Source organism: Astatotilapia calliptera, chromosome 4 (assembly GCF_900246225.1).
Source record: "Astatotilapia calliptera chromosome 4, fAstCal1.2, whole genome shotgun sequence".
Taxonomy (NCBI): Eukaryota; Metazoa; Chordata; class Actinopteri; order Cichliformes; family Cichlidae; genus Astatotilapia; species Astatotilapia calliptera.
The window spans coordinates 5,576,772-5,604,768 of record NC_039305.1 but is presented as its reverse complement, the minus strand read 5'-3'; the positions used below and the strand labels follow the sequence as shown (position 1 = coordinate 5,604,768).

At 39.2% G+C, this 27,997-nt stretch overlaps 4 protein-coding genes across 5 annotated transcripts; 2 read left to right on the top strand and 2 right to left on the bottom strand.

Moving 5' to 3' along the window:
- Nucleotide 1: 1 nt before the first annotated feature.
- On the bottom strand, nucleotides 2–4,460 carry pheta2 (PH domain containing endocytic trafficking adaptor 2). 2 transcript variants are annotated; one of them, XM_026164191.1, is made up of 4 exons: nucleotides 4,407–4,460; nucleotides 1,555–1,643; nucleotides 1,162–1,462; nucleotides 2–872 (listed from the first exon to the last, which is right to left on the bottom strand). In XM_026164191.1, the coding sequence occupies exons 2-4, from the start codon at nucleotides 1,633–1,635 to the stop codon at nucleotides 469–471; spliced, it is 786 nt and encodes a 261-aa protein (XP_026019976.1). In that variant the 5' UTR covers nucleotides 1,636–1,643; nucleotides 4,407–4,460; the 3' UTR covers nucleotides 2–468. The 2 variants fall into 2 exon arrangements, with proteins under 2 accessions (XP_026019976.1, XP_026019975.1); XM_026164190.1 differs by lacking the exon at nucleotides 4,407–4,460 and adding an exon at nucleotides 2,622–3,941.
- Nucleotides 3,976–10,967, top strand: cd2bp2 (CD2 (cytoplasmic tail) binding protein 2). The gene is made up of 7 exons (XM_026164189.1): nucleotides 3,976–4,126; nucleotides 4,458–4,536; nucleotides 5,514–5,643; nucleotides 8,631–8,788; nucleotides 8,986–9,550; nucleotides 9,627–9,712; nucleotides 10,426–10,967. Exons 2-7 carry the CDS (start codon nucleotides 4,462–4,464, stop codon nucleotides 10,534–10,536), a joined length of 1,125 nt encoding a protein of 374 aa, XP_026019974.1. The 5' UTR covers nucleotides 3,976–4,126; nucleotides 4,458–4,461; the 3' UTR covers nucleotides 10,537–10,967.
- A 2,130-nt stretch (nucleotides 10,968–13,097) lies between these two features.
- On the top strand, nucleotides 13,098–25,347 carry prr14 (proline rich 14). Its single transcript, XM_026164187.1, has 10 exons — nucleotides 13,098–13,135; nucleotides 14,224–14,252; nucleotides 15,957–16,119; nucleotides 16,203–16,268; nucleotides 16,931–16,971; nucleotides 17,259–20,111; nucleotides 20,191–20,332; nucleotides 20,498–20,607; nucleotides 21,624–21,692; nucleotides 23,027–25,347. The coding sequence occupies exons 3-10, from the start codon at nucleotides 16,117–16,119 to the stop codon at nucleotides 23,319–23,321; spliced, it is 3,579 nt and encodes a 1,192-aa protein (XP_026019972.1). The 5' UTR covers nucleotides 13,098–13,135; nucleotides 14,224–14,252; nucleotides 15,957–16,116; the 3' UTR covers nucleotides 23,322–25,347.
- On the bottom strand, nucleotides 24,882–26,873 carry LOC113020326 (transmembrane protein 265). The gene is made up of 2 exons (XM_026164188.1): nucleotides 25,920–26,873; nucleotides 24,882–25,723 (listed from the first exon to the last, which is right to left on the bottom strand). Exons 1-2 carry the CDS (start codon nucleotides 26,148–26,150, stop codon nucleotides 25,541–25,543), a joined length of 414 nt encoding a protein of 137 aa, XP_026019973.1. The 5' UTR covers nucleotides 26,151–26,873; the 3' UTR covers nucleotides 24,882–25,540.
- Nucleotides 26,874–27,997: the final 1,124 nt, after the last annotated feature.

The following is a 27,997-nucleotide window of genomic DNA, read 5'->3' as shown; positions in this document are numbered from 1 at the left end:
AGAAGGGGCTCTTAGGAGTTATGTTTATTTGTATTTTGTGCATCAAAGTTGTGTGTCAACATGCCAACGAACCAGTTACAAGTCATAAAAAAACAATAGACATGTTTTATTTGATCGTACAGTGAATTTCATATAATACTCTTTTATTTAACACTGCATCATGGTGGGCATCCCACAGCAAGAAAATCACAGGTGTAAAATATTGCCATAAAATATAAAAAGAAAAGGCCCCTTTGAACAGCATCTACCCTGCTTTACATTCCAGTGTGTTTTCTTCACAGAATCTAGAAAATCTGAACTTTCTGCAAAGAGTTTAAAGCTAATCTAAAAAATGACCGGCGTTGATCAGACAGATGTCAGGTGTCTGCCAAAAATGTCAAAATACTAAAACAGGCTCGCTTCCTCTTTGACACACATGACTCACCCCATCTCAGTTCCTCCTAAGGAAACACTAAACTCTTTTTTCTTTCACCCCAGGTCAATAAGATCTTGATCAGTGTGGTCCTCTTCTTTTTGACGACTTTTCAGCCAGTCCTCTCGCACTTTCTTCACTTCCTGGCCATAATAATCATGGAGTTTGCTAAAATCCTCGAACAGGTCAAATCCCACCAAAGGCCACTCCCCATACAAAGGTGCTGGTCCATTAAGAGGTGTGACACAAGCATGTCTCCTGGTCCAGAGTTTGGGGGATTTTTTTGCCACTACTTTAGCTGGTATGGAAGGTGCTTGTAAAAGGGTGCTGGCACTGAAGCTCCTCCCCTCTCTGACTACTGCTGTTTGCTGCATTGTGGTGAATAAGAAGCTGTTTGTGGGCAGCTTGAGGGCACTGACAGAGGGGTGGGACTCACCCAGGCTTTGCTGCCGCTTAGCTTCTGTGAATAGAAACCAAAATATGAACAGAGAACCCTGCTTGTATATATAAAGTGTAAAAATTTCAACAGTTAAATTTTACATTCAGGTTATGTGCTGTGATATTTCAGGACTAGGGGAAATAACTTGCTGTAAATAAACCAGACTATTCTATTTTTATATTTTTTTTAAAAGCTCAGTGAGCTGTTTAAGTGCTGGGCAAACCATAGATTAAAAACATATAAAAATGGCTGATTGAAAGCAAAAAACACATGAGAATTTGATGTATAGGTGGCAGTACTCCTAACACACCTTCATACTGTCTCGCTAGGTCTTTCACCACCATGGAGAGGTAACAGTGGCTGGCTGAGTGGAGAGCTTTCACCCAACTCTCTTGACCCTGGCGATCTATTGCTGCAAATCTGTAGGTTTTGAGTCCAGGCCCAAACACCAGGGAGAAGGTAAAATGTCCATCGGTCTCCGAGTGCTGAACAGCACACCCTTCCAGCACAATGACACCCAGCAGGTGTCTGTCAGCTGGGCGCTCCTGGTAAAAAAGCAAGTTTGCCTTCAGGACAAACCACCGCCGGTGGTAGGTGTCATTTCGTTTTTTCTACGGGGACATTTAAGATAAATGAAGTCAAAAGATTGTATTTGCACATGAAAAGTGATTTCACATTGTTTATGATGTATATCATCTCAAACCCTTTTGTTGAGATATCCCTCTTTATCCACTGGAGATGTGCACGAGAGGTAATGGGTTAAAATCTTCTCATGAAGCTTCATCACAACACCTGAAAAGGAGAAAGCGCTGATGCATTCGGATGATATTTATACCAAAATCTGCACTAGATGTAACGAACACATGACAGAAGAGTGATACGGCAAAACATGCATGGCCCTTAAATTACTGTACGTGTTTTATGTGTGTCAAAGCAAAATGGATTTGTTGGTATGATACAAAACATCCATGAAAGTTAAAAAGTAAAGGCAGGTGTTCAAAAAAACAAATAAAAATGAAAAAATACTTGATGAAAATTATGAAAAGTATGTGTACTAATAAAACTAACATCATTTTTAGTCAGTGTCAGGTTAGTTACATTTATTAACATGACCTGCCTGATTTTACACAAGGCTTTGATTTTTCTACATGACTGTGAGTCGACCGCATCCACAACGTAGCAACACAAAATGAAACATTTTGAAACAATAGAAAAAACTCAAAAAATGGACTCAAAACTAAATAAATAATTCGAAAAAATTAAGCAATGATATTTCAGGTCATCAGAGTCAAGCTTACTCTGTTTTCCCTATTACAGTGAAACCAAGCAAGGCAGATTTTATCTTCTGTTTCTAGTGAAACAGTCTGCAAATATTAAAAGTGTACAGATTATTTAACTTTAATTGGTTTGTGTACCTTTAACTTTTTGCTTTTGATTTTAATGTCTTTTAAATGTGATTTGAATGAATTTTAAGCCATTTAAGCCACGCTAAATAATCTTGCCATGTCATGTCACGGAGGAACCGAAAAACTGCAATACTTGCATATACAGCAGTAAAAACTAGATCCAACACAGTAAATTTATTACTGCTGTACTGCTGTGTTCATACTGCTATTTCAACCATTACGAGCTTTTTCTATAAGTAAGTTACAGTCACAGTGAAAACAGGTGTATAGCTGTGCAGCTAAATTGTATCGACCAAAATCCGACACTCTTGTCTAGTAACTATAAACAACAGTGACATAATAGAAAACGGTGTCTCAGACTCACCCCTGCCAATGATAAATCGCTCACGGGGTCAGTTTGCCCTCTCGCGTGGACTTTACCTTAATTACATTCGCACATATTTTCTTTGATTCCTGTCATTCCTGCTCGTGAAGCCGATTGTTCTCCTCCAGATCCAGACAATGTTTGAATGTATAGTTTCAGGTTACTACCACCGGTTCTCCCTCATGAACAAGAGGACGAGCGTTGAAATATAAATAACTCGACCCACTTCCTGGTAACAAAACCCTGGTAACATTATATTCTCTCGCCTCTGCGCTTGAGTCTGCTTTGAGCTGATGGGTCATACACCGGCAGTTGAAACCAACCTTACTGACAAGAAGTGCTACCTGGAAGTGAGATGCTCAGCCCTCTCACTTCTGCATTTTCTGTCACTTGATCTAAACTTAATATCAGTTAAGTTTAGATCAAGTCTCTCATTGTATGTGAGGCAAATGTCCCTTGTATCTTGAACTTTGTTCAGAAAAAGTATATATTTATCCATATATCTAAAAGCAGAAAAACATTAAATGGCCTCCTGAAAATGTAGCTCATCGTTTCTTTGCTTGTGTCTGTTTTTGACATCCACTTATCCTTTTTATCCTTATGGCCCTCAGAGAATTTAGAATCTAAAAGGCTCCAACGTGTAAAGACATCAAAGGCCTTATACACTGAGGAGCCCTTTCTTGGTATATAAGGCCTTGGATGTCTTATATACTTTGGATATTCATCGCTGCCTCCTGTATTTTTGTAAGTGCCACAGTCTTCACATCATGGCATCTCTCACTACCACCTTGTAAATCTTTCTTGCTGCTTTTTTTCTGTTACTCATCAGCCCGGACACTTGTATCCACCAACACTCCCCTGCCTGCACTCTCTTTTTCACCTCTTTAGAGCATTGTCCTTTAGTTTGGATGGTTGATCCCAGGTATTTGAACCCATCCACTTTCACAACCTCTAGCATTTGGAGCTTCACTGTTACACCCGCCTCTGATTCACACACATGTATTCTGTCTTGCTCCTACTGACTTTCACTAACTATTCTCCTATCTCACGCATTTTCTTCCTTCATCGCCACCTCTAAGTCTAAGAACTTTCTCTTTACTCATTAGTACTTTTCTATCTCTATCTTTAACAACTAAATCCCATCCAGCCCGACCTCTCTGCCTAACCAATCGTAACAAGTTCTTTTCTCCTTTCTAATTGTCCAGCCTCACACACAACTCACTATATACGTCTGTAATACACGTATTTCTGAAATATACGATCCAATTCCCCAAAAGCTGATTCTGTTCATCTAGCGTTTTCAGTGGATGATTAAGTAAACAGAATCAACTTTTGGGATTTTTACTTACCTGGATGATTGAGCATGCATCAAGACAATACAAGCCAATTCATACTCCTCGTCAGCTGGTGGCGGTAGTGCGCCGTATCGCTGTTTGTTAACGACAACGTGAAAACATGAAAAGAAGAAACTGAGTCGAAAACGAACGTCGTTTGAATAATTTTCGGCAAGTTTTTACATCATTTTACAGCAAAACATTATTTTAATAGATTCTTTTTCATATTTCACCTATAGCGTGCAAACATTATACTCAGTAAATGTTATTTCACATCTACAAAGGCGTTTTGAGATGTAATATTTGCATGTGGTTTGTAGCTCATGTTTTTGGCTAACATGTTAGCCACAGAGCTAACCTGAGTTGCATGTTCAGGGCTAATTATTACAACGTTACAGGGCTACGCGCCTTAAAAGTTTCATAAAACTGCTCAAGTAACATCACAGCTCACCTTCACCTCCACTTCACGGGAATAAAAGAGTCACTGTTTTTCCTCCTGTAGCACCATGTCGAAAAGAAAAGTAACATTTGAGGATGGCAACGGAGAGTTTGACCTCGAAGACGATGTCCCGAATAAAAAGGTAATGCTGTCTTCTTTACACGGTTATTTAAAAAGTATAGACTGCTGTGGTGGCATAGGTTAGCAATAATTATTTTGTAGTGCAATTAGATTCTTACTAGTTGTTTACAGCCAAGCATCACATACGTACTTTCGATATCTCCAATGTTAAAATGGCATAATAATGCGCCAGTATAAGTCAGTTACCGAAATTTAGCTCTGAAGTATTTGTCAGTGTCATGCATACAGTTGTGTATATAGTCAATAATAATAGAAAGTTAGGTGGTGCTAACACTAACTTTCGTAGAGTGAAATAATCTGATGTCAACATATTGGCCTGTGTTTATCTATTATGTATTTAGTGTATTGAAAAACGCAAATGTGTGGTCATTTAGCAGTGTTTCAGCTTTTGATGTAACAAACTAGTTAGCAACATGTTCTAAAGAGACAGCTTAACGCCACATAAGCATCTGTACCAGAGATGCTCAAAGCAAGTGCAAAGCTGCAGATGTTTACATACAGTCAGGGCGTGAATGTCATGCTAAATTTGGGCTTTTAACGGCTTTTTTTGAGCTGTTCTTTCCCAGGATGGAATTATTGTACAGCAAATATAATTGATGACATTAAAAACCTCAGTCATTTGTAGTTCATAGTCATCCTAAAAACACAGATGCATCGTATAAGCAAATAACCTTAACTCTAGTAAAGACTATATTTGGTGGCCGAAGAATTCAATTTGACCACAGCAGAAGCAGCATTAACTGAGAGAGTTTTTCGTGTGCTTTGGCACATTTAATAAAATGTTAGAGCCTTTTTATTTATTTTTTTTCTTTGGACGAAACCATTAAAAGCACACTACTCTGTGTGTGTGTCTGTTTTGTTTATTTTTCAAAAACTAATTGATGAAATAGGAGTAGTCAATACATCTTTTTTATGTCATTTCAATTCACTTGGTGAAATATTTGTGTTATTTTTATTTTTCTTCTACTCTCGAAATAGAGTTGTGAAGCTGTCAGCGGACCAGGCTCCAGGTTTAAGGGTAAACATTCCCTTGACAGCGATGAAGAGGATGAAGGAGAGGACACAAACAGCAGCAAATATAATATTTTAGACAGTGATGATGTTGAGGGTATGTTGATTATTTAAGCTGTATCTGTAACTCTTAAGTGGTCCTGTTTACTCTTCACATGTTTATTTCCCCCACATTGAGTCAAATTTAGAACTGTCCCTTTATTTCTTTAAAGGGACAGTTTGATTTCTTAGAATTTGGATTTTATGAGATATTATGATTCCTTTTATTTCCCCCTGGAATGTTTTGCGTATAGTAGAGGTAGTGCCACTTTGGAAAAGTAATTGCTGAAGGGGATAACATATCATAGGTCTGTTAAGTTGACAGTCATTTTTGGCCAAATGAGTTTTAGTTGACTGGTGATTTCAGTGTGTCTTTGTCAGCTGAACAGTTACAGAGACACATCGTACACCCTTGTGTTATCTGAGCAAATTTTGGAGGATTCACTTGAGCATTGCCTTGTTTTACTTGGCCTTCATGCATTGGTCGTACTGTCTTTTTAGTTAGTTGTGTTGCTTTAAAGTGCAGACACACAGCACTTTGCATATAACTTCTACTTTGTTAACATTAGTTGCTAAACCCAAAGCATTTCGAAACACCAAATGATGAGTCACTCTGAGGGACAAGCGGGACACCTTCTAGAATAGAATAGAATTCAACTTTATTGTCATTGCACATGCACAGGTACAGGGCAACGAAATGCAGTGCAAATGCAATTCTACAGTGCCAAACAGTTTATTTTTGTTGTATATCTGTCTTTTAACACAGTTTTAGTCATCCACACTACATCTAGGTAATTTCAGTTTGTGTGGTACATTCACACATGTGGTTAGGTAGTCAAGGTTTTAACTGTTGGAGCATGTACAGGGTGGGCCATTTATATGGATACAGCGTAATAACATGGGAATGGTTGGTGATATTAAAGTCCTGTTTGTGGCACATTAGTATATGTGAGGAGGCAAACTCCTCAAGATGGGTGGTGACCATGGTGGCCATTTAGAAGTCGGCCATCTTGGATACAACTTTTGTTTTTTCAATAGGAAGAGGGCCATGTGACACATCAAACTTATTGGTAATGTCACAAGAAAAACAATGGTGTGCTTGGTTTCAACATAACTTTATTCTTTCATGAGTTATTTACAAGTTTCTCTGTGTTCGCAGCCATTGACATGTCGAAGAGGTTAACACGTGAGGAGCGGATCGAAATTGCGTTGATATCTGGTGAACGCAGTAACCGGGTCATTGCAGCAGATTTCAATGCAAGACACCCTGCGAGACCACCCATCTCCCATGCTACAGTCAGCAAACTGCTTGCTAAGTTTCGTGAAACTGGTTCAGTGTAGGATTTGCCAAAATGTGGATGCAAGAAATCTGTCACTAAAGAAGAAACATCAGTGGCTGTCCTAGCTTCATTCAGCAAGAGCCCACAGCGTAGCACTCGCCGCATGTCACTGGAGAGTGGCATTAGTCAAACATCCCTTCGGCGGATATTAGCTACTCACAAATGTCACCCTTACAAACTCCAGCTACTGCAGCATCTCAACGAGGATGACCCAGATCGGCGCACAGAATTTGCAGAATGGGAAAAACAAAAATTGGAACAGGACCCTCAGTTCACACAGAAGATTTTGTTCAGTGATGAGGCAAACTTTTATGTGAATGGTGAAGTTAACAAACAAAACCAACGCTATTGGTCTGACACTAACCCACATTGGATGGATCCCTCCAAGACTGTTGGACCAACAAAAGTGATGGTTTGATGTGGTATATGGGGTACAACGATAGTGGGTCCATTCTTCATCAATGGAAACCTCAAGGCCACTGGATATTTGAAATTACTACATGATGATGTGTTTCCCTCTTTATGCACTGAAGCTGGCACGTTCCCTGAGTTTTTCCAGCAAGATGGTGAACCACCACATTATGGGTGCCAGGTCATGAGCATTCCTAGATGAACAGTTTCCTGGAAAGTGGATTGGTCGTCGTGGGCCAGTTGAATGGCCCCCAAGGTCTCCCGATCTGACCCCCTTAGACTTTTATCTTTGGGGTCATCTGAAGGCAATTGTCTATGGTGTGAAGATACGAGATGTGCAGCACCTGAAACTACGGATACTGGATGCCTGTGCTGGCATTTCTCCTGCGGTGTTGCTATCAGTGTGTGAAGAGTGGGAGAAGAGGGTTGCATTGACAATCCAACACAATGGTCAGCACATTGAACACGTTTTATAAGTGGTCAGAAACTTGTAAATAACTCATGAAAGAATAAAGTTACGTTGAAACCAAGCACACCATTGTTTTTCTTGTGACATCACCAATAAGTTTGATGTGTCACATGGCCCTCTTCCTATTGAAAAAACAAAAGTTGTATCCAAGATGGTCGACTTCTAAATGGCCACCATGGTCACCACCCATCTTGAGGAGTTTGCCCCCTCACATATACTAATGTGCCACAAACAGGACTTTAATATCACCAACCATTCCCATGTTATTACGCTGTATCCATATAAATGGCCCACCCTGTATATCTGTCTTTTAACACTGTTTTAGTCATCCAGACTACATCTAGGTAATTTCAGTTTGTGTGGTACATTCACACATGTGGTTAGGTAGTCAAGGTTTTAACTGTTGGAGCATGTATTCTAAATATCACAGGATTATACTCATTTAATTGTGGGAATCCAAAGTCCTGATCAAGATTAAAGTGCTTAATTATGTGTCCCTACCTAATCCCACTTTAAAGAAATCAAACCCATTTTAGCGAGAAGGGGTGCTGAATTCTCTGATTTCTGTCCTATGCAAGTGAAAGATGTTGTTTTGGCTCAATCAGGGGTTTTCCTACATAGAGCGAATTTTGGCAGCACCCCAGTGAGTTTTTAGTCACAGCCAATGGAAAATCACAAGTGAAATAAATGGTCATAAATAACAAAATGCAAATATAGCAACACATACATACTGCTTTGCCAAAGACCCGCTTTAATCCAGGAAAAAACCCGTAAGCATCATTTGTGAGTAGTTGGTTAATATGACTATGCCAACTGTGTTTTCAGGTCAAGAGGGAGCAACCATTGACTTTGATGAGGGAGTTTCTATTACTCCTTTCAACCTGGAAGAGGAGATGCAAGAAGGACACTTTGACTCAGAGGGGAACTATTTCATCAAAAAGGAGCAACAGATTAGAGACAACTGGCTTGATAACATTGACTGGGTAATTGAGTTCCTTTGTATTACACCACTGTTTATTCTTTCTCTCACTGTTTTTATTTTTTTGTCTGCTTTTTTCAGCCCGAAATCTGCTTTTGAGTGTTGGTGTCTTTGTATTTCACGAGTTTGTAATCTCATTTTGGTGACAGGTGCTTCATATTTTAAACAGTGTTCAGTAATAAAAGTCTCTTCTTTCTTCAGGTGAGAATAAGAGAGCAGCCTTTCAAAAAAAAGAAGAAAGGTCTTGGAGCCAAAAGGACACGCAGAGCAGGTGATGAGGACGAGGCAGAGGAAGAAAAACAGAGAGAAGAACAGCAAGCAGACCAAGAAGAAGAGGAGGAGGAGGAAGAGGCAGAGCCTCCAGAGGACCCACTGGCATCCTTCACACAGCACCAGCTCACTGAAGCTGTCATCGAACTACTGCAGCCTGGAGAAACAGTCGCTACAGCGCTCCGTCGGTTAGGAGGCCTTGGAGGACGGAAGAAGGGAAAGCTGAGGGAAGAAGAAAAATCCACAGAGGAGACCAAAGGGGATAAAGAAAAGCTTGATCGGCTCACAGCGCTAGCTGACCGACTGGTTGGATCCGGGATGTTTGAAATCTATCAGCAAACCTACGAAAAACTGGCCTACATGTTAAAGAGCATGACTAGCAAGCGGCCAGCGGTGGGGGGTGAGGAGGAGGAAGGAGATGAGCTTGACATGTTTGCTGACAAGTTTGATGAGAAGCATGGTGAAACAGCTGAGGACAAAGATGACAATAATAGAGGTAATTTAGTTATTTTATCTGCTTTAATTTTCAAAGACTGTATTTTTGGTTTAATCCCATTTTGCCTTCCATCCAGTGAGCGATGAAGTGATGTGGGAGTACAAGTGGGAAAATAAGGATAATTCAGAAGTCTACGGCCCTTTCACAAGCCAGCAGATGCAGGTACTCTCCTAAAACTACTTGAAATTGAATAACAGGACTTCTGTTAAGTGTTTGTAGGTGACTGTTTAAAATAATCAGAAGGGAAATGGTTCCCTCTCTGGCCATCGATAACGGTAATCGAATCTTTTTAGACCAAAAATCTTTTCATCCTCTAAATCTGAGGCCTGGGTTTCCAACTGGGAATGGGTGGAGTGTCCATTCCGTGTTGGGGAGGTGTTGCTGCTCGAAGTATCTCAGACTGTTGCAGCATCTGCAGTAATGCAGACACTGTACTGATCGATTGTGTTGAAGACAGAGTGTGAAGGTGTCGATTCTCTGGTCAGTCTATGCTCCTAATCTCAGCTATGGTTTTGGGTAGTCATTGAAAGAATGACATCACAGATAGAAGTAGCAGAAATGAGCCTTTTTGGAAGGGGGCTGAGATAGGGTGAGGTTGACTGTTTGGGAGGGTTTCCCCCCTAGAAGTGCTGGAGCAGGTGGCTGAGAAGAAGAGGTCAGGGTGTCTCGGCTGATAAGAGGCAGAAAATTAATGAATAGATTATAGCATCTTATACTGTACATTATCCTAATTGTAAAGGTGTTTGTTGTGGATCTAGAGCAATGTAATAATGAACCTCATAGAGTTAAGAGCTTTTAGGTTTAAGGAATTTTAAAAACACTAATGACATTCAGCTTTGAAATTTGAAATATCTTATCTTCTGGTGTCTTTCCAGGACTGGGTGGATGAAGGCTATTTCAGCAGTGGTGTTTACTGTAGGAGGGTGGACCAGGAGGGATCGCAGTTCTACAGCTCCAAGAGACTGGACTTTGAACTCTATACATGATTTACATCGAGTATTGAAAACTTTGAAGATAATATTATGTTTCAGCTACAATCAATTCTCAGCCTTTTCATGTTTTTTTTTTAGGGCTTTGGTTTCAGATCTGCCATTTTAACACTGGTTTTGTTTTCTGTACACTTTTTTTTAAATAAATGATGTATGTGGTGAAGTAATCTGACATGTTTCTGTTAATCTTAGAATCAGATGACTCAATTTTAAGCTCACTGTGTTTTATTTCTTTCTTGACATGTGCTGAAAGTTTAAATAGCCTTTCCAGTTGACGGTACATGTAGCACATTTTGAGAGACTGAATTATTCAGTTATTGTAGAGTATTTTACACTTATAACCATGGTAAAAAAAAAAAAAAAAAGGTACACCCTCTTTAAATGATAAGGTTTTACTGTCTGGACATAATAAAAAAAATCACATATTACAGAGTGTCATTATTTAAAACAAGCCAAAAAGAAGAAGCAGTGTGTGAAAGCATCCTCACTGGTTCCACAGATGGATACAGTTGTGGTCAAGAGTTTACATCCACTCATGGGTGTGAATGTCATGGTAATTTGGGGATTTTAATTGATTCTTGGAACTATTCTTTTTCCAAGGTCGAATGATTAGACAGCATACATCTTTAATGTCTTTGAAAAAGAACAACTGGGTGCACATGTTTGAATTTATTTTGGATTTTGTCTAATCCACACAAGGTCAAAAGTATACATACAGACAAACATACATACAACCCACTAATATTTTGCTAAACTTTCCTTAGCAAGTTGGACCTCAACCAGATGCTTTTGGTAGCCATCAACAAGCTACTGGAATAATTCTGGCTTGATATTTGACCACTATTCTTAGCAGAATTTGTGAATGTTTCCAGGCTTTTAAACAGATGAGGTCTGGCTTTTAATTGAATGTAAGGGACTCAACTTTTATGCATTTTATGTTAAAAAAAAGGGAGTATAAAGAGTATAAAGAAGTATAAGCTATAACCCTCCCCCTTCTTATTGTTAAATAAATGACTGCAACATTCATCTTCCTTTCAACAAAACTTATGGCCTACATATATCGAGATGTAAATTGCACCAATGCATTAATATGTATACAAGCTATACAGCTCATTCATATATACATACATCGACCTATATCTACACAAACATATGTACTCATAGATGTAGTCACGCACAAAATCACTTATGTAGAGTCAATGTTTCGACTCTTTATTCCAGAATGAATAAATTAAGAGGGTAAGTAACAGCCCACTGCTGACTCAAAGCAGAACTTTTTGGCAGTTTTGCTGGTCCCCAAGTAATTCCATGGAGGAAATACATCTGCAAATTATTTAGAGAAACAATCGTTGCGTGCCAGTCAGTCTGGGAGGGGATATATGACTGTTTCCAAACAATTTGAAGTTTATTATTTTACAGTGAGAAATATTATTCACAAGTGGAAAACATTAAAATATTCACAGTTATGAAGCTTTCCATGAATCAGGAGTTAGTCACTGAGTGGACCATGAACACTATACACTAAAGTTTTCTAGAGACAAATCTGAGGAGAGTTAAAGCTTAACTGGGTCATACAGCAGGACAGTAGTCTCAATGCAGCCGCAAATCTATCACCGAATGGCTGAAAAAGAAAGGAATCAAGGTGTTGCAGTGGCCCAGACAAAGGCCAGACCTCAATCTGATTAAAATGCTAAAGCGTAAACAAATCTGGCAATCTTCACTGAACTGAAAAGAAGAGTGAGCCAAAACCCCTCCACAATCATGTGCAAGACTGATAAAGTCACACAGGAATTTTTACAGGTACTATTAAGATACTTCTGCCGTGGAAAATGCACATTTTCCATACAGAAGAATATACGTAGAAAGTAGAAAAACCAAAATCCAACTCTGATCAACTTGCGTGCATGTAACAAAAGATGGTGAAAGATGGTGCAGTAACTGTTCGATTAGCTGAGTGACTATTTAGTAAACCTAAGAAAAAGAAGCGGTTTGCTGTTAGATGTCACACGTTATACTAAACTGAATATTTTTATTTTTTTTTTGGGGGGGGGGGGGGGGGGGGGTATGCTAATATTTGGTATTTTTATGAAATTATGCGAGCAAAGCTACTTATTGTTGCATTAATAAGTAGTGAAAAAACAGCAACCATTCATAACTATCAGATAAAGCATAGGTAAAAGAAAGAAATTAATTAAACTGGTTAAAAACGTATTTGTTAAATATATTTTTTGACCCTGAAGAACAACATTCTGATTCGATGCCATATTCATTTTATTCAATTTGGCCGCAATTGTAGGTTTTTAAGATACTGGGTCACCCGAGGACGTTAAAAATATAATTTTTGCAGCCATTTGTCTTTGCGTTCCTATTGGTTGCCCTCAAACGACGACCCTTGTGATCTTCTTCTGATTGGTCAAATTTCAACAGGACTTTCCGGGCGGAAAAGAAGTTGAGCTGTGATTGGACAATCCGTCTGCCTAAGATGTTTGGTACAAACGGATAACATCTTCGAGTCACTGCAGGGCGCCGTCGCTACTGCATGTCTTGTTTACGGTGAGGTCAGTTCGCTACGCTGCGGTCCAGCTTATCATTTCAGGTAAGTTTCTTTAATCCTGTTTAGCTGCTATAACAATTTGCGGCTAAACTACGAACAGAAGTTTAGCTCCCCGATAAAAAATGGTCGAACCTTTGGAGATGACAGTTCTTTGGCTACGACTATTGCCTGGTGCCGTAACTGACTGCCGTACACTGTGAATATCGGCGTCAGCCAAGGCATGCATTGTTGGCAGAGTAGTCTTAAGGCTCCACTTCAGATAAAACGCAGTATTTTATTACGACAACCATTTCAGTGGTTGAGTCAAGATTTGCTGTAGTTTTCGTTCGTTGGCTCATAAATAAAAAGTTTAAATGTGAATCTGTGATTTCCAGCAAGTAGACCTCACCCAATTTTGATGGTTTCCATTCGATTAAAACCGCTGACTGGATTCCTTCGTGATGGAATAGCAATAAAACTACGGTGCATTTCCCTTTTACTGCTTTCTTGTTTCTATCAACTTATGTTAGATCTAAGCTTAGACAACTTTTCTCTAACGGACTCGAGGCGCAAGTGAAAGGATACGGAATGCCAACCACAATGACTGGCATAGATTGGGAGCTGAAATTCAAAGGTTGAGAACCGAGGGTTTGCCTCCAATTGTACTTTTTATTATAATATTAATTGCATCGTTGCAATTTCAACTATTATAATTGGCGTTTATCAATTTTAAAATGATGTACTGTGAGCAAACGTTTATTTGCACGTCTGGCCAATGCTGCACTTAAAATCTAATTATTTCTGCGTCATAACTAAGCATAAAATTACTACGAGAAATTAATCTTTTTTTCACCACGTTGATAGGAATTTTTATAATGCACAATAATCAATTATTGTTTTCAGTGATTGCTGTATTGTATTAACGTTAACTATATTATTTGTACTTGCCCCTATCTACGTTTTGTTGCTTTTATTTAATCATTTAGTAGGCTATAATATCAAATATCCAAAATTTCTGTTTAACTGTGTTTTTTCCTGGCCTTATATGATATTAAATCTAGACTTCTGCTGTGATGCTATGTTATTGTCAGACATTTTGTGTATATATTCTAAAAACTTATGCTATTATTTTTTATTTTTTTCAATTGCAGAATAAAGTCCCATCTCAGAGTTTAGCAAAGTAAGTGAAAAATCCATTTCAAGACTTACTTTCAAATGATGATGTGCTGTTTTGGTGCCCCGCATGTTTGTTTTATTTTCCATTATTGTTATTTACAGAGAAGGCCAGACAAGGAGAGGGAAAAAGAGAGCGAGAGAGCAAGGGGATGTTGACTTATCCCTCTGACTCACTCACTCAGATAGTTTGTCCAATGGATGAAGATGATATCCCCCCAAACCCTTTCTGTAGTGCACCTCCCCACAGTGAACCTGCACCACCTTTCCTCTCCCTTTCCTCCATCACTCCCAGGTATAGTTGTCCTGGCACCTCTTGCTTTATTTTGCTCTTTGTATAATTTCCCCTTCTTGCATTAGGGCACTTTTTTTTCTTTATGAAACAATGACTTTATGATCTGTAGACACATAGTGGGATTACACAGATTAAAATGATGACAGATTCCTTTAATATCTTTAAATGTTCACAGTTTTAGTTACTAATAGTGTTAATGTTCATCTTATATGTGGCATTTAAGGGGCTTCTATACAGCGATGCATTTTGCAGATTTGAGTATCCTGATGTTTTTTAATCCAAGTGTCTTCAGCTGCCACCTGGGATAAATGGCACAATCTGCCTAACCTGAGGGGTGTAGTATGAATCAAAAGCAATGGGTTAAGCTTCCAGTTAGTCTTCAATGTCACGAAGTTGGTTCCTTTTTTTTTTTTTTTTTTTTTCCCTAGCCAGAGCAGGTTATGATCAGAGTTGTAGTTTAAAATTTCACAGATTCAAAGTGTGATATAGATTAACTTATGAAGGACTTCATCTTATACAAGTAACCTGTTGAACCTTACCATCTAATAAAGCCATGCAAACCCTGCCCATACTCTTGACTGAATAAAAAAATTTCACTCGGATGAGGTGATAGTTTAAAGTGATATCCATATCACCTTCATCAGGACATGGGTCTGAATCAGATCTAAACACATTGAGCAGCCTGTAATTTCAAATGCTTAAAGTTTCAGAATTCTAATCCACTGTTGAGTGGAAAAGTAAATATAATAAACCATTCATTCACAAGATTATTGATTTTTTTTTTTGTCTCATCTTTTGCAGCAATATCACTACATTTTGTCATTTTATATGTACTTTTAAAATTATCTTGATAGAAAATATATTTTCTGTTCATCACTTTTTTGTGTGAAAAAAGGTTGATCAAAATACATCAAAAGCCTTCTTTTATGCAAGCTTGCACAGACCGTGAAGCACGAACCTTGGGTTAACAGACCGTTCATACCCACAGTTGTGATGCCTGTTGTTTCAGCCTTAAGTTTTAGGTTTTGTCAAGGCAGCTAATGCAAAGAGAGCCTGGCTATAGTGTTGAACTTGCTTTGTCGCACCCTAAAGTGCAGACAACCACTAGTGTTTAGCTTTAAAAAGCCTCTCCAGACAGCAGGTGGATCTGTGGAAGCTTGCAGGTAGACGAGCTTAGGTGGGATTATCTGTGTTTTTATACGTATTTAAATGGCAGAATCTGTTAACCTGGTTTGGTGTAAAATTTGTTTAGGATGTTGAACTTTAATTGTCAGATGGCCTTGTAGCTATCATATTTATGCAGGCTGGATTTCGCATCTTTTCTATTCCCGTGACACTGCATGTCTTTCATCATAACTTGGATAAATGGGTTTCTTTTCTTTTTTTCTTTTTTTTTCTTGTTTTATCCTTTCACAGCCGTCCACATGATGGAATATCTGGCCACAGAAGGAGTGGTCGCATTCAAGGCATCCGAGCTCAGACTCCTAAAAAACAAAGTAACACAGACAGTCAAGCGGCTCAGAGACCGATTAAACAGAATCCGTCCCCCACAAAGAGACAAAGAGAGAGTGGGATTATGGTAGGACTCTTACATAAAGTCTTTTTGATGGTCTTAGGTAATGAAATAAATCACAGTTAACACACCATCTCTCTCATTTATAGGTGCAAGTGGCACAATCTAAGCAGTCGAGAGTGGAAGGAACAGATGCACACGACAGCCAAAACAAGGTAACTGTCTGATTCTCTGAGATACGTTTTCTTATCACATAGCTCTGTAAGGAATAGATTAAAAGACAAACTGAGACGGCCTGTCTGCATGTCCTCGGTTATATTTTTTTCGGTGTCTAATCTCTGCATACAGACGCTGTACAGTAGATCTGTACAGTGAATTGGGTGTGAGGGTTAATTGAGCGATTTAATCCTCCTTCATGGTCTGCTGCATTCGACATAGACAAGCAATCGAGTGTTATAATGTGACCTAATACTGTGCAGACCGCAGATTTTTAATGTAACAATGTTTTCGTTGCAGAAGAGTATTTGTATTACAATTAAATCCAGAGCCAACACTTATAACTAAATAGGTTACTGAGCTACCAAACTTGGTCTCAGCTGTTTACAACCGATTTTGTCTCACCAAATTTTTAAAAATGAGCTTCTCTTAATTTTAATCTACGCAGTGTGATTTTATTTATTTTTATGAAATATGAAGGGAAAACTGGGGAGGAAGGAGGGACATGAGACCCAATAATTTGTTATAGGTATGCAAAACATTATATGGAAAATCTTTCCCTCTATAAGGAGCAGCTAAATGTTAGCTTGTTAGTATAAATGCTCAGCCAAGCACACCTTAATGTTTACAAATTATTTCTAAAATATTTCTTATTTTGCAGGATGGATTTGATTTTGGCTTTACAGCAGCTTGGCAAAATAGGTAAGTGTGACTGATGATTTTTCACAGTATGTATAGTGCATTGCCATTTAGTAGTCTTGATTTAGGCCTTCTTTTTTATCTTATCTTTTACAACTTCATTAAGTGAATAATAAAATATTTGTAGTGATTTTCCAGGGGGAAAATCACTGATGACATGGATAATGAAATGCATTTATCTGTACTGTAGAAATCTCTATTTCTGTGATTATTATGTTATTATATTTGGATATTATACAATTCCTGACTTTCTCTGGAAATCAAAATTGACTTTTTTTTGTTTGTCATAGGCAAAAGGACCAAAAACTCCCAGAGCAGAAATTAAATCTGTCTCCAGGAGAAAATGTTGTTAAACTGTTGGATGAAAATGTCCCAGAGAGTCTTGATGCCGCCAAATCTGACATGGATACATGCGGGGATGTGGCTGCTGGACACACTGTTGAAAATGCATATTCCCCAAAGGGATGGGTGATCGGCCCATTGTTTCAGTCGTTCAAGTCAAAGATGGCCAGTTTCACAGAGATAGTCATGAGTCCTGTTAAACTTTTCCGAGCCAGCAGTCCTCCACCGTCAGTGGACCATTCTGACAGACTCGATGAGCTAAAGGCTGATGGAACAGCTGATGTTGAGCGTTCAGAGCCAAGCAGTACGCTTCATCCTGAAGGACAAAGTGAAAATGAGAATCAGCACTGCAGAGCTGATCAAAACGAGCTCACTAATGTAGGAGATGCACAAAACACACAAACTGTTTCTCCTAAATATTCTAAAACATTAAATTTTGATGAGGATTCAACAATAGGTTCAGAAATCGTTGATGAATTTGCAGTACACCAGAAGGAAAAAACCTCACCTGCCTCAGTGCCTTTGCCACACTGCCCCTCACAACTTGATGTTTCAGAGTCTGTTGGCTCCTCTGTCGTTTTACGGTCCTCTGCAAGTGTAAGTGCCTCTTGTGAATCCAGGTCAAAGATGTGCATTGTTTTGGTGGACCAGAAATTCAAGACTTCTGTTCGTCTAAAACCACTTTCCAGAAAACGTGCAGGAAATAGATCTGGCTTGAAGAGGGTTGACTTCAAGGAAGAGTCTGACCCAGAGGTCAGTAAGAAGCAGCTTTCTTACCAGAGCCTGGACTCAGGTGACACTGAAAAAATGCTGTCTTCATCTTTCTCAGTTTCTTACCCTCAGCCTGGCATGGACTGTTTTCAGCCCGATGGTGATGAAAAGAAGGAGACTGAAGAAAGCTGCCGCTTGGTTCAAGAAAACCTCCAAAAGAGTCTCGATGACAGTGTTAATAAAAGGACTCTGAGGTCCACTTTAGATCTGCAACAACAGGAGTGGCGGCTAAATCAGGACAAGTGTTCAGTTTCTGGTTTTGTGAGAGAAAAGAGAGGGTTGAAACTGAACTGTCATTCCCAAGACTCTGTAAAAAGAAAAAGAATGACACCAGATACACATACAAAAGTTACACAAAAGCAAGAGTTATCAAACACAGCTTCAGGGAGAGAAGAAATCGAGTTAATTAATGAAGAAGCACTGAAGCTTGGAAGACAGAGACAGTCTGTTTTTGTGTCAACAAGAACGACTAGGAAAGGAAAATCTGGTCAAGAAATGCTTGGTACAATCAATGAAGCTGTGTTGCACTCGCAAACTGAAAGTTCCCCTGATGCTATGTTGGTTTGTTCACTGGATAAAAGCACTGGTGTGGCAGAAGACAACCACATGAGCTGCCAAATCAAAGCAAGCTCTACTACTTCATGCAAAAGGCAGAACAGAATAGTTATTAGTAATTCTGATGTAAATATTGATGCCAGTATGGGTCTTGAAACTACTGTAGCAATCACTTCTACAAACCAAGATGAGCCGTCGTCCAAAGCGCTTGTCCGTCCTTGTATAAAGCAGCTCCAGAATACAAGTAAGTGCAGGAATATTAACAAGAAGCCACAGAAACGGAAATCGGCAAATCAGATAAGTTCAGTGACAGAATCAGACAGCTCTTTGGTGTCTACCTCATCGGTACTGTCAGTGGGCCTAATGGAATTTGTGCCTAAGGATTTTAATACCTCTCAACATGCTGAAAAAGGAAAGGACTTGATAAGAGGGCTGAGCCAGCTGTCTAAGAGACCCAAAAAGGGTCTTAGAGGTGCTACTCAATCATGTGTATCAAGTAGGACTCTAGAGACACAGCAATGTGTCATCAACCTTCAAGAGAGTCGGTCTAAAGAAAGGAAAAGTAAAAACTCAACGGAGACTGTATATTTTGAAATGACTCCCTTTGAAAGTAATTTCCAACCCCTTCCTTCACCTTCACAACTTCATGTGGACTCTCCTTTAAACAATGATATTGATAATAGGCACGCTCAGAAGAATCTAAAGAGTTCAGCTTCTGTGGCAGAAGAAATATTTCACACGGACTCTGAAGTTTTTAATGATGGGGGTGTCAGTCTCTCTAAGCTAAGGTCTAGCACAAGAAGAGCTAACATAAAGCCCAGGCAAGCAGATAACCAAAGGAGAAAATGCCGAGTTCTGCACAGTAGGACACGCAAAAGTGAAGAGGTGACAAACTCTGTCACAATGGATGATGTAAATCTAGCAACGTCAGGTGCACGCTCATCAGAAAACGACTTCTCACACCGCCTGTTACGCAGCTACTCTTGCCCAGAAATCCTCTGCCTCCATCCCCATGACACAACTTGGACCTCACCACATCCCAGCAGGGCTCTCACATCACACCAGTCCTCCCACAGTCCTTCTGTCTCTCAGGCGCAGAAATCCCTGCGGCGGGCTCGACGACACACAGTCTGCAGCGTGGAGGTGGAGAGGGAGATCGCCCCCCTGTGTCTTCGTAAAGAGGTGTACCCATCTAGAAGATCTACCCTGTACGACCCTGTCACTCATCACCTGTCTCCTAGTATTGCACTTTCCCCCAGCACCTCCATCTCTGCTCTTGCTTCCTGCTTCCTTTCGAGCCCCCTGGCTTTCCTTTCTAAGAGGTTTGACAGCAAAGGAGTTGCTGGCAGTCTCAGCACTTGTAGCCATGTTTCCGCTCCCTCCTCCGCTTCATCTCTTACATCCCCATTAAGCTCCTCCACATGGCACCATTCAAGAACAGATTCCTCTGGTGCTGCCATGGATTCTAGCAGCAGGTAACATTGTTCGTTAAAGTCTGTAGTATGCTCGGAGGTGTTAATGCCAAGCTAATATTAACTCTCAATTTCTCTGAAGTGGGAATCCATTGGAGTGTGAGACTGAGAGGAGACAACAGAGTGAGGAGGAGGATGATGGCGAGGAGACAAGTTCTTCCAGTCAGGAGTTTGAAGATGGTGGGCTAAGAGAGGAAAAGGCTCACTCTGATTCTGAAATTAAGGTACACGTTATTTAAAATAAGGTGACGGGGTATTTACAGATGTGTACAGTACAATTTACAGTTTGTTAGTTGCCACTTTCAGCCATACTTTTCTGAGATCACTGCTGTTATTTGTGCTTTATTGTATTTTTAAATAATCGTTAATCTCTTTGTTTATCTCAACAGATGGAGCAAAAGCATGAGGAACGAAGAAAGGTGTCTTCTATCAGAATTCGGAAAACTTTACCCAAGCCTCAAAATAACCTCACACCCATGGGGCTGCCCAAACCCATCAGGTATGTGCTCTATATAAATAGGTATCAGGTTTTATTTCACTGTTTCAAGCATCACTAGGCATCAGTTATGTTACACGTTTTTATATATATGTGTGTCTGTGTGTGTGTGTGTGTTTGTGTATATGTGTATATCTTCAACCCTAACCCATATACTGTGTGTGTGTGTGTGTGTGTGTGTGTATACATACACAATGTGTATATATATTTTTTAATTACATGGTGCTATTTATTAAACATGTTGATTAAGACACTAACAAATTTAATATTTTGCCAGCATTTTTCTTTTGTTATGTTGTGTGTTTTTACACTTGAAGGATGGAAGCTAACTGTGGGCACAAAAAGCTCAGATGATGATTTATTTATTTATTTTGCAAGCTTTGATTTCAATTAGCATGTAGCGTGTATCTTGACTTAAGCGTGTATCTTGACTTAAGCGTGTATCTTGACTTAAGCGTGTATCTTGACTTAAGCGTGTATCTTGACTTAAGCGTGTATCTTGACTTAAGCGTGTATCTTGACTTAAGCGTGTATCTTGACTTAAGTATATGTGTGAGAAAGTGTACTTGAAGTAAAACTTGCAGTGAAAGGGGTAGCTCGCTATAAACGAGCAGTATGTAATAATGAGTGAAATGAGACTGGGGTAAATGCATCGCAATTTTCATTTTATTAATTTTATCCTTTTTTTTTTTTTTTTTTTTTTTTTTTTTTTAAAATATGTCAATATCAGAATCAGAGAGACTTTTTTTTTTTATCCCAGAGGGATTTATTAATCACAGAAGAAAATTGATATATATTGGTAAATTCAGGATCTATGGTTTGCTTCAAAATCAAAAAAACATTGATTTCTCCTAGCTCCAGTTCAGTTGGGACAAAAAAGTAGGACAGATTCTGACTGATCTACCACTGAAAGGAAATTTATGTCAGTGCATTTCAGTACATGTGAGTTCTATTGATGTCTCTTTGATCAATAGAGATGCTCCAGCAGTGGTTTGTCTTTTTGTTCTGTTACATTACAGGCTGAAAAAGAAGGAGTTCAGTTTGGAAGAAATTTACACCAACAAGAATTTCAACAAACCCCCTGAAAGGTAAGTTTGAGAGAAGCAACCACTGTTCCCTTAATTATTCCGTTTCTGAATATGTCTGCTTCACGTCTTATCGCCACTCTTTTCCTTAAGGCAAAGATAAGATTCTGCTGTGGTCCTATTCACAGCCTACAGGCAGCTTTGCAGACTTCTGTTGATTTGTAGCAGCTGTTTACTGTCACCAGGATGCAGGATCTGCAGCTCTGTGCTACGCTTGCTTGTCCTGTTGTTGGTGCTTGCTTGCCGTGGAGAAGAAGGAATTTATAACAAATAAATGGCTAAAGTCAAACAGAGTTTAAAAACAGTCAAATTTAGGGCTGTTAGATATAACGATATATATCGGATGACGATATTAAAACATCTATCGTTTCATTTTACGCTATCGTTTGTTTCGTTGTGTCGCAAAATAAACTGTTTACGGCAATATTTTTTTTTCATTGTTTTGATGGTGACTGCAGTGGCTATATTAATTTCTTAAAGTTCTCTCGTTTTTTTTATATTTAATATAACCACACTACTGACGGACAAGCGTCCGTTTTTATGCTTTGTCGTTAGCAACAGCAACGGTAAAACGTCGCGTGTCCGCTTGTTTATGTTCCACATAAACCTTTCACAATAAAGCTCAAGATCCTGTTGAGACTTTTCAAAATGAACTGAATCGCATGAAAGAGTATGCAGAGTGTTTACGGATGAGAAGCAAAAAAGAGCCGCCAGGTGCTAAAAAATAAACCTTAGACTCAAACGTTAGAACAGGCTTTTCCCCGCAGCACGCCGTGTAATAAATACTCACAAAAAAAACAGCAGCCGTTACAACTTATGTCTAAAAATGTATCATTTCATGCATCGGTTAAAACACTCTACTCCATGTACACGACGCCCAGCTGGAAAAACTTCACGCAAGTCGAGCTGCCCGAGAGTCACAGAATTTACAGAAAATGTTCAATTTTTGTGACTTATATCGTTATTGGGACGATAAATGTCTTATATCGAGATATGAAATTTTGGTCATATCGCACAGCCCTAGTCAAATTTGTACTACTTCTCAGACTTTCATATTCTTTGTGTATTGCCTAATATTTGAAATATCACTATCAATCTTGTATAAACTTGCTGCATTAATCAAATCCTGCTTGGGACACAGTATAGTTTAGTAAAGAAGCTTAGTCTAACCAGAGGGTGGCACCACAGGAAAAGTCATATAATCTAAATCAGCTGAATCATTCTATTAGAAATTAATATAATTATTAGAAAGGTGTGGTGAGTGTGTTTGTGTGTGTAATCAATTTTCTGCTGCTTTACCTCAGTGACCTGACTGGAATTTTTCACTTGCATTTCAGCCGGTTGGAAACCATATTCGAGGAGGTGCCTCTCAATCGCAGGAATGGCTCTGAGTCCTGGTTTGGTCAGAGGCGTGTGAAACGATTTTTAGAGTTCCTGGAGGTCGGCGAGGTCAGAAAACCAAAGAAGCCACTTGTCGGAGTGAGTAAAGCAGGTATTTCCACTTCCAGGACCCGACGAGGGGGCTTCCTTAAAGACGAACCGTCCCTCAGCGTGCAGGATGTGGACTCGCTGCTCTGTGCGAAGCTGGATCAGCTCAATTTGTGGCTGATTCATGATCAGAAAGACAGCTGACCGATGCCTCTCAGGTGACTGTTTTGGCAGCCATTAAAAACCAGATAATACTGTCTATATAAATATTTCAACATGAAGATTGAGTGTGCCAGCAACTCTTTTTGTCAACACAGTCTGTATAAATGTTTTGGTGGCAAGTTCTAAATGAAGAATGTTTATTCTGTAGCGTTTGTAGCCTGAAAGTTGAAGAACAGTACATGATAGCGCCGTTAAAAGTATTGCCTCATAAACGTGGTTAAGAATGTGTAGAGTAAGTCGTTTTTCAATCATTGCCGTCGCTGTCCCTTCCTTTTAGTTACGATCCGTCCATGATGGATGAAAACTGTTAGCATCAGCAAAAAAATCAGCAATATGAAAAGCCAAACTCCCTGTCAGGGTGACTCAGTGCCATTCACTTACAGTAACTGTGTGTTTGACAAGTGATAATGCACGTTGTGTCAGATTTCTTCAAGTGCATTTGGGCCATTTGAGGTGCAACTTTAAAAAAAAAAACCAAAAAAACCTGAGATTTAAATTTTTATGTTTAGGGGGAAAGGAGATTAAAGTGTCACAGTTTTAAGAAAATTGAAAGCCTGAAATCATAACCTCAAAGGAAGAATGGGCTACGTTTTTACACCAGAGATGTAAAGAGCGAATCTTAGGTGCAAATGTCAGTGAGGAGGTGCAGCAAAACCCAACGCATAACTGCGATCAATTTGTATTTTGTTTTGTTTCTGTCTGTCTGGGTGATGGATGATAATATGGTTCTCGACTTAAATTGCCAGCATTTATATAGTTCTTAATTATTCGTGTCAGTCTGTGATATGATGAAATTGATCCAGCCTTAAAATTTCTTGTAAATTTATGAATTTAATCTTTGGTGTTCTTGTGGATTACGACTTCCTCGCTAGCCTATTCACCGAGAATGGCCCTAATACACAGAATCCTAATCAGCTGTCTGTTTTTGGAAGAAAGCAGTCAATCACCTTAGATGTTGTGACCTTACCACATCATTGTAAGTGGTTATATAGGCAGCTATTATTATTATTATTATTATTATTATTATTATTATTATTATTATTTTTTTTTTTTAATTAACTAAATGCCGAATACAATTTACTCTTCAAGGTGCCAGGTGGAGATTCATAGTCACTGGACTCGGTTTCACAACCACATTTTGTACAATCAGTCGTCTACATGTAGTTTGGACTGCATACGTCATTGTACTCAGCTCAGGGCAGAGCCTCAGTGAAATGTTTGTGTTCGTGATTTCATAACTGTGGAGGTTTCTTTTGTATTAAATGTGCCATAAAGACAATATGACTCTCCAGTAAGCATTTCTAATGATTACTGGAAGTGTCCACTGCTGTTTTTCCGTGGTGTTTATATTTGCATTGCAAGTATTAACTTGTCATTAAACAGCCTATATGTGTTTATTATATATTTGCCAAATGTTAATGGGGTTGCCTTAACTGTAAAAATGTGTTTAAATAGGTGTTTTGTCTGCACATTTGTAATCATTGGTGGGGTTTTTTTCTGTGCATGTTAAAATGTTTCCAGCAACTCAGAGCACAAAAGTCATTTTATTATAAAATTGTTTAATGTTTGTATAAAAGTGCAGCATATATACATTTGACATTAATAAAGCGAATACAGTAACAATGCAATAATGCCAATGTGGTACACCAAGAGCAGGACCTCATAATGTCCTGATGAAACACTGCCACGATCACTGCCACGCATTTTATATCTGGTAGAGACTCAATCCTGAAGTTATTCTTTGCTATAATTGAGTGGCTTGTTGATTGATTCATTAACTTTCTTAATATCTGTAGTTATCTACAGTAAGGAAGTTAAAGTGTAATGGAGAGTATTAAAGTTTGGGTAATTACTGGAGCGTAACAGGTGTAATCTTTGATTTACAAATGTATATGTGTAATATTGTGTCATGTTCTGTAACTATAGGCAATGCTGGATTTTTACATTTGCAGTTGGAATTGTCCACATGTCCATATAATGTCAAATAAATATTACAGCATATAACAAACAGTTTTAATACATTTAATACGATTTTCAGCTTTGTTTGTTCTTGTAAAGGCTGATTAGAGCGCATTCAGCACAAGCTAAACAAAGTCAGTATTTTTAAGGCTATTGTAACTTTTAGTTACTCCATAGCTTCAGTGATCTAGTTGATCAGAATCTTTAAAGACACTCCCCTGGATGTGCTCCACTGAGGTTTGTCAATCAAAGCCCAGGTTTGATAGGACCAGCACCAGTAATACCAGTGTCAAAGACGCTGACACCAGGATGGAAACCCATGTCACGATGGAGATGATGCTCCATTTTTTGGCCTGTCTTAAATACTTTGCAGCTCTCCTTTCTCTTGTCCGCTTGGCTTTCTCTGCTTTGTCAGCATTCTCAGCCTGGTGAAGTAAAGATGTGACAATACTTTTGATTTAAAGATCATGCCTAACAAACATGATGAATGACTAGTGTATATAGTTGTAAAGAGATGTAGCAGATAAGGTGTTTGTCAAATATAAACATGCTTATCCTCATAAGAAAGTTTTCAAATGCTGGTTTGCTGCAGGTTGCCTGCCTGCAGAGAAAATAACTTACCTTTACAGAATAAATCAAGGCTCGGACTCCGAAGCAGGAGAACCCGCAGATGATACTAGAGATGGCCAGCTTCCTGTGGTACTTGTCACTGCAGCAGGACGCAGGAGAGTCCTCACCGACACAGATTACTTGATTGCCAGTGTCCTCAGGTTGTTGAACACCTGTTCCTGGTACAGAGTTCAGCGGGAGCGCTTCCTCTCTCGGTGCATCTAACTGATATGACTCTGACATCACTGCAAAATATGCCGTCAAGTTAGAGAAAGTTTAAACTCAAAGACAAGACGTGGTAAGCTGTGCTAGACAACTTTAAGCAATGTAAGGATTCTGTGTGCACAACAGCACTGGAAGGATAAGTTAATGGTTTCAGTGGCTGCTTGATAAGAATGTTTGTTTAAAGGATAAAAAGGAGTTTTAAGGAACTGGTTTCATTCTATCTGCTGGTTTCACCCTGCTTAGGTAAATGTTTATTTTGTTATTGCTCTGGCTTTTTGACTTATACATCACACTGCATTAATAGTCAGACAAAACAGTCCAAATAATCATCAAAGGGTTTTATGTATTAATTCTTTTAGCTATATTGTCCTTAATTTTTCAAATCAGTCTTTCCTTTGTGAAACTGGAGTGCTCGGGGTGAACTGTTGTTGCTGACCATGTGGCTTGTGTTACAATGAGTTGGCTTGGGGCAGCTTTAATAATTAATTTCCTACAAGGCTGTACAAAATCCCACTTAAGAATTTTATATGAAATGCCTTCTGCATGTCTAAACATCCCTCTCCGTGACCACCTCTTCCCTGGGAATACCGAGGCATTCCCAAGCCAGATGAGAAATATAATCTCTCCAGTGTATCCTGGAGCTGCCTCCACCCACTGGGACATATCCCAAACATCTCAGCTAGTAGACAGTCCCTCCTGAATGACTGAGCTTCTCACTTCATCACTACAGGAGAGCTCAGATAAAATTCAAAAAGGAAGAAGGCTCATTTTGGGCACTACCCACTGGTGTGTCCAAAGCTGAATAATAACCTGTAATAATAACACAAGTCAATTCATGGGGGTAGATTTCATGTTGCCCGTGCACATCTCTAACTACTTTGGTGAACTCAGCCACAGTAGTGAACGAGCCATCCCTCTTGTTCCCAGACTCTCTTTCCTCTAAGCAAAATTTGGATATAGGACATTAAAAGTACTCCTTCTACTTTCTCACCATATGCTCAGTTGAGGTTCTCCTGTCCATGCTCTGACCAAACTCCCCCCACACCCAAGTTTCTCCTTAAGCTATTGATAGAGCTGCACTGGCTTGGCGTGCTGGCACTCGTTATCTGCCTCCTGAGTCCCACAAACCAATCAGATTTGACCCTTCTTCAGCTTGACAGCTCTCTTCACCTCCATCTGATTTGGGGTTTCCCCCCAAAAGGCCACAACCACCTTATGGCCACAGCTCCATCAGCAAAGAAGGAGCAGAACAGTATCTATTTAGACTTAATGCCTCCAGCCTCCTTTGAAATTTCTGCTGGAGGTTTGAATTGAGGACTTTGTGGAACCAGGTGCTCCCAGCACCTCCCAGCACCCTCTTGCTATATGTTCGTGTACACCAGGTTAGTCCAGCATCCTTTCCCACCATCAGATCAGCACCGCTCCTCTCTTCACCCTAGTCTAAACATGTTCTGCAAAATATGCAAAATTTGTAGTGTATTTTCTTAAGTGCGTGTGAGAATTTTTTGGGGGAGTGGGTATTTTCACAGGAAATAAAAAGTATCCCGTGAAAAGTGTAACATGAAGAGGATGATAGGTATCCATGTTCCCTGTTACCTAAAAACAAAACAAAAGAAAAACACTCCCTCCTCTCTAAAACAAACCAAAAACTTGAAAAACTTGATTGGCTGGTGCAATCAAGAAAAAGTATCAGCTGAGTGTTGGACTGTAATATTACACAGTTCTGTGAATAAACAGCAACTAAATTATGGCCTGTATCTTCAAATGTAGTGAAATACTACAGTAAACATGAGTTGATTGAGAAGGTTTTAAATAAAGTACAAACCTGATTTCTTCGGTCTGATGTCACTCCTTCAGTGAAGCAA